At 35.3% G+C, this 6,303-nt stretch overlaps 1 protein-coding gene across 1 annotated transcript in view; it reads right to left on the minus strand.

The window, feature by feature from the left end:
- znf236 (zinc finger protein 236) overlaps window positions 1-6,303 on the minus strand; it is a 63,752-nt gene that overhangs the window by 16,122 nt on the left and 41,327 nt on the right. Inside the window, exons 22-25 of the mRNA XM_016524802.1 lie at window positions 5,634-5,810; window positions 3,958-4,098; window positions 1,906-2,063; window positions 1,258-1,443 (exon numbers count right to left, since the gene is read on the minus strand). Coding sequence (XP_016380288.1) covers window positions 1,258-1,443; window positions 1,906-2,063; window positions 3,958-4,098; window positions 5,634-5,810 — 662 coding nt within the window. The remainder of the gene's footprint in view (window positions 1-1,257; window positions 1,444-1,905; window positions 2,064-3,957; window positions 4,099-5,633; window positions 5,811-6,303) is intronic.

Here is a 6,303-nt window from a genome sequence, read left to right on the forward strand (position 1 = left end):
CTCTAACCAAAGCCCTTCTCCATCAGTTGCTCAGTTTGGCCAGCTCTAGGAAGAGTCCTGGTTGTTTCAAACTTCTTCCATTAAGGGTAACAGAGACTACATGCTTCTGTGAACCTTCAATGAAGCAGAATTTTTTTCTGAACTCCTCCTCAGATGTGTGGCTTGACGCAATCCTGTCTCCGAGCTCTACAGGCACTTTTGACCTCAGGGCTTGGTTTTTGCTCTGATATGCATTATCAGCTGTTAGACCTTTTATTAAGATGTGTGTGCCTTTCCAGATCATATCCATTCAATTGAATTTGCCACAGGTTAACTTCACTCGAAGTGTAGTGACATCTACAAGCAATTTGAATGCTCCTGAGCTAAATTTGAACTGTCCCAGATATACTTATGAATACTTACGCAATGGAATAATTTAAGTTTTTTATTTTTAATAAATTTGCGAAGATGTGAAAAACCAGTTTTTTGCTCTACCATTATGGTGTATGGAGTGTAGATTGATGTGGAAAAAAAGTAATTTAAAGCAGTTTAGCATAAGGCAGCAATATAACAAAACGTGAAAAAAAATTAAGGGGTATGAATACTTTCGCAAGGCACTGTAGATGGGCTGTAGAAAATTGTCTTTGCTGAAAGACTAAGGTCATTCATTCAGAGTATTCACAAAAAACTTTAATTGAACTAACATTTCAGGAAAAAAGTGATTTTTTTTCCTCTAATACATGTGTATCACAGTTACTCGCATCTCCAGAGAATATCATGAGTAAAAAAAATAACAAGTATATTCCCATTCATACTTGTGCAATGGAAAATGACTGTTGGTAAACGTGACTTTCTGTTTCATTGGGCTGTAATTCTCAGGTGACACAAGTACAACATTTCTATTGTCTATGGGAAAGACCTGAGAATACAGTAATGATGTGCAAGTTGATGAGCTACTAAAAGGTCAACTAAAGGTTGATGAGCTGAACATATCAGAAAATGGCTATAAGATAACAGCTCAACAGTCAAAATGACCATTTCCTCCATTCAGGTTAATAATTAAAATGTGGAAATGGAGATTTTAATGACTGGTCTGGAAGAGCTACTACATGTCTATAGTGGCCCAACAATAAGGATGATTGGCCCAAGAATTTTCAACAATCATAGTTTGAACTGCAGATGTTGCGTCTTGATCTTTTCCAGTGGACATGTCACGGACTGTGTGGCAGCACAGAGTAGAGCTACTCAACACTGCAAAGATGTGTATGAGGATGATACCTTGAGGTGTGTGGCTCGTTTGAAAGCTTTATTGCAGACACGGCACACATGGCAGCGGTCCTTTCCATGAGCCTGTCTGCAGTGTCTTCTGAGAGCATTTGCTGTCAGCAGCACCTGACTGCAGTAGTAACACTGGTGCTTTTGCTGTATCTCTGCTTCCTTCACCTCCGTCTGGTTATCTATGATCTGTGTGCATAAATGAAATGCACATCGCAGCTAAAATATAAGTAATAAATGACAGACTGTCTCACAATAAACAGCTGAGAAATGTAGACATCAGCTTCACTTGAATAAACATTGTACAAGATATTTTATTTTTGATGATTTTAAAACCCATGAATGACATTCTGATATTTCATATTTTAAGTTTATTTATATAGCGCTTTTCACAATACACATTGCTTTAAATCAGCTTTAGAGATTGGATTATTATATTGTGATACGTGTGATTACTAATAGAAAATCACAGTTTTTCGGGTTGGAAAGAGACTTTGAGTACAGCTTTCTAGGGCAAGAAATCACCCACGATTCATAGCAACTGAGCAGGGATTCCAAAAATTTGATTTTGAGTTATTTCTCTGATAGAGAATAACATGGCAATTGCTCCTGATAATCTGTTAAAAGCATTTATCACTTGTGTGCATTTACCTGTGTGTTCAGGTTGAGAGAAACCGTATCCAGTATCTGTGTGTCCGCTAGAGTCAGAGTCACGCTGCCATCGCTGGCCATGCCCGCTGTTGACATTACCAGGCTCTGAGCTGACATGCCTGTCTGGGATAGGGAGGTGCTGGGTGCCAGTGCATTGACTGATGGGAAGATTTAATCAGAGACACAACTAAACAGTTGGATCAAGAAAATATGGACATACGTCATTCTAAACATCCTCACTGAGAACTATTCTCAATTCAATCCAGTCAATTTTCTCCTATGGACAATTTCCAGGTCAACTACTGTCATGGCGGAGACATGCTTGGGTAAGTTAGTCACAAAACTGGCAAAATGAATGCAGATACTTATTCATTAAACATTCGGCTTTATGGCACATGCATCTATTCAAACCCTTAACTGAGCTTTCTATTATCATCACAGAAATACACTGTCTGTAACAGAAAGTGCACACAATAATCATGTACCACCACATGCTGTCTAGTTTGTCTACTTGCGTAGTTAGTAAGATTTCCTGCAGTAAAGTAGATAGAACATGCAATTAACAGCCTATTCACAATTGAGAAAGTATAGAACTACTGTATATCTATATATGTCTGCAGTCAAACCATTAGCTTTTATAGGGTACAACAGGGCTTAAGGCGCCCCTTAAGAAAAATCTGCTTTGTGTTTCTTTTTTTACCGCTTCCATAGCGTATGCTTGAAGAAAAAAATCTATATCTTTTATTTAACTGTGACAGAAAAGAAATAAAAAGCAGTCTGATTTATTTAAAAATGACAAATGTATATAAGGGGTGAGGGAGGTCTTTTACTTCACACTTGGGGTAAAAGCTCACCAGCATATGGCAAAATACCCTCAGTAATATCTATCAGTAATTTTTTTAAAAATAATTTCTAAATGAATACTTGTTCAAAACAATCACCTAAGCACAGTTTGTACCATATTCTGTTTTGAAAAATAAAATAATTGAAATTTGTTCAACCATTTTAAATTAATGTATTTAAAAAACAGATTCTGAAAGCTTCTTACACTGATTAAAGGACATCCCCAAATAATTTCATTTGGCTTTACAGTAGTAATGATACCTATATTTTATGATAATGATGAATATGTTTAAATGGTCTCATTATACAGAAGGTGATCATCTCTAAGATAGACACCCACCTTAATAAATGATATTGACCATTTGAGTCAAACCATGTCATGTCAACAAATGAAAAAGTCAGCCAGCTATTTATTATAATAACAAATTGTACATTTCTACATTCAAAGTGAAACACAGAAGTTTAAGTGCTGCAGGGATTTTTTGTGCCATCTAGTGGTTTAGAGAAGAATAAAATCAAATGCACCTTTTACCCCATGAACCTTTAGCCCAACTGTACCATAAACAGAAAACGTACACGAACACATTACTCTACATCAGGGGTCTTCCACTAAAATTGCTTGAGGTCCAGTAATGAACCCTCCTCACCAGCCAAGGTCTAAAAACATGAATTGATGGTTTTTGCCAGGCCAGGGTATCTACAGGATATTTAAGCTCAAATTTGAGACTTTTTAAGAAAAAACAAAAAGTTTTATAAAATGATAAACGTAACATTTCAGCCTTTAAAACATTTCTTTTTACGAAAATGGAGTCGAAAGTATCAATTATTTTATTAATTGAAACAATTATTACCGCCAACTTTCCTACTTTTTCAGAATGCCATTGTTTTTCACTCACTGACATTTCATCTGTCTGCGCATCGCTTTCTGCTCTCTTCACTGCACGCACAACCGCATGTCTGAACGTAGCAACTAGCAAGAGTTAACTGTAGTAGCAACCCGTGGGCTGACTGCTCTGAGCTGACCTTGATGTGCTTGAAATAAATTTGGTTTTATTAGAAAACAGCATTTGGCAAAAGGCTTAGGGGTCCGGATGGAAGCATCTCATGTTACAGATTCGGACTGGAGTCCACCAGTTGGCGACCCCTGCTCTACATGTCAGATCCTCAAAACTATGTTTTATTTTTTTTTAATTATTATTCAGCTCTCACCAGTCATAGCTGAGGGAGGAGGACTCTGAGGAAGGAGCTGCTCATTGCTTATCGTCAGACTGCTGCTGCCTGAAGCAAGTCTGATCTCAGTGTTCATAGTTGGAGTAGAGGTTGGACAGTGCTGGGGTAACAGGTCCTGACCTTTAAACACAGTCAAAGAACAGATAAATGAAGAGATTAGCGTTTGCTTTGACATGGCTATTCCAAAACACCAGAAAAAAAAAGAAAAAAAAAAATATACCACCGTTTGCGTATGAAAATTCTTTTTACTCCTAAGCAACGATCAAAAAAGAATTTCACCGAAAGTATATCTGGGCCTTTAGAATCCCAACTTCAGAAACAAGCAATCAAATGAAGTTAATTTTAACAGAATCTTTGCTCATTTGAGTTTGATCTTAACCGGACACTATTTTAATAATTACTGCAAATTTCATAATGCAGAGAAAATCCAGCAAACATTTATTCACTATTGCACGTAGGTTAAATTAATTAATTAATCTACACAGATGAACAAGTTAATTTGAAATCTTTTTCTCTGATCTTTCGTTCTCTCTCGTTTAGTGTGTATGTACTACAAACACATTCTTGCATATTTCTAAACTTGGACTGCTGGGTGAAGGCTAATTAAATGAGTTACCTATAAATGGAATACCTATAAATGGTATTACTAAATATTTAAAAAAAAAAATTTTTAGTGGCAGGATCTGTCCTTGAATATAGTTTATTTCATGTTTTGCAACATGAAGGCTTACATTCAAATTGTTAAATTAACTTAAATGAACAAATTCAAGTAGTCCATAATGATTAAAATATATACATTATAACATACATATTATAAATGTAACTTATTCCTGTGATGGCAAAACTGAATTTTCACTGATCTTTCAGAAATTATTCTATTATGCTTATTTATTATCAATTATTATTATCGGTCCTCAATTATTAACAATGGTTTTTATTATCATCAATGATGAAAACAGTTTTTCCTGCTTAGTATTTTTGTGGAAATCATTATCCTTTTTTTCAGAATTCTTTACTGAATACAAAGTTCAAAAGAACTGCATTTCTTTGAAACAGAAATCTTTTGTAGCATTATAAATGTCTCGACTTTCACTTTTGATCAATTTAATGTGTCCTTGCTGAATTAATGCATACATTTCTTTAAAAAAACTTGAATGTAAGTGTATCACTAAAATATTAAGCAGATATTAAACAGAAAACAATAGTTTTCCTCATGGTTCTTGAGCACTAAATCAGCATATTAGAATGATTTCTGAAGGATCATGTGACACTGAAGACTGGAGTAGTGATGCTGGAAATTCAGCTTTGCATCACAGGAATTTTCTTCATTTAAATTTTTTGTAACAATATTTCAGTTTTTACTGTATTTTTGATTTTAAAAAAAAACACTAAGCTGAGAACGCAATAAAGGAGGTCACCTCCATAAAAAACGGTTGTCACCTTTGGAGCATTTTTACAACTTCAAAAAGTATCTTCCTAAAAAAACAACTTATTTATGATTTAGCACATAACTGCATCAAAATTGCAAGTGGAAAAAATAGTGTGTAATGCAGTGTCACCTTTGGGGTTGGTTTATTGGGGTGTTTAACCTGAGCAGTATAATCAACAGAAAGTGCAGCAGTGTGTCTATAGTTTGCAAGGTTGTGTGTGAGTACCTGCTATAGTGAGTGTGATCTCTGATGTACTGGAGACAGGTGTAGACACAGTAGCACTGGTCTGTACTAAAGCTTGTGTCAGACTGGAATTATTAATAGTCAGTGTGATTTCTGGAGCACCGTTGCCACCGCTTACAAGACCTGCAGCATTAGACACTTGTGACAGCTCCTGAGAACCTGACAAGACAAACATATTAATACAAGACATAAGTTACATCTGGCCAAAGAACTCTGACCCGGATTTAACAATTGACATTTATCAGCATTTAAGTTGTAAAGTCAGAGTTAGCTCTCAGGTTGGTGTTTTAGCACCCCAATATAAGCCTAATTTTTAGGTGAACCCTTTAAAACCAACTTTTTTGTTTTGTGAAAATGAAAATATGCACATGAACGTCAATTCATAATGTTATGAAAATATAGAAGAGTGAAATGTAAGTTGAAAGCATCTCTCACCATCTCAACTCATGGCTTATGAGCCTTTTTGAAACATTGCCTTGCCTTGCTACTTGATGAGTTTTAACTTATTTTACTGTACTGTGTCCTTTTGAGTGTTTGTAATTCCCAATTATTGTTAATGGTGAAAATACTGTATTCCAGTAAAATGACAGGAATACAATGAGATTTAAACTAATAATTAACATCTTTCACTAAAAGGAACATTAAAAAAAAA

Source organism: Sinocyclocheilus rhinocerous, unplaced genomic scaffold, assembly GCF_001515625.1.
Source record: "Sinocyclocheilus rhinocerous isolate Xijiao unplaced genomic scaffold, SAMN03320098_v1.1 scaffold1535, whole genome shotgun sequence".
NCBI lineage: Eukaryota > Metazoa > Chordata > Actinopteri > Cypriniformes > Cyprinidae > Sinocyclocheilus > Sinocyclocheilus rhinocerous.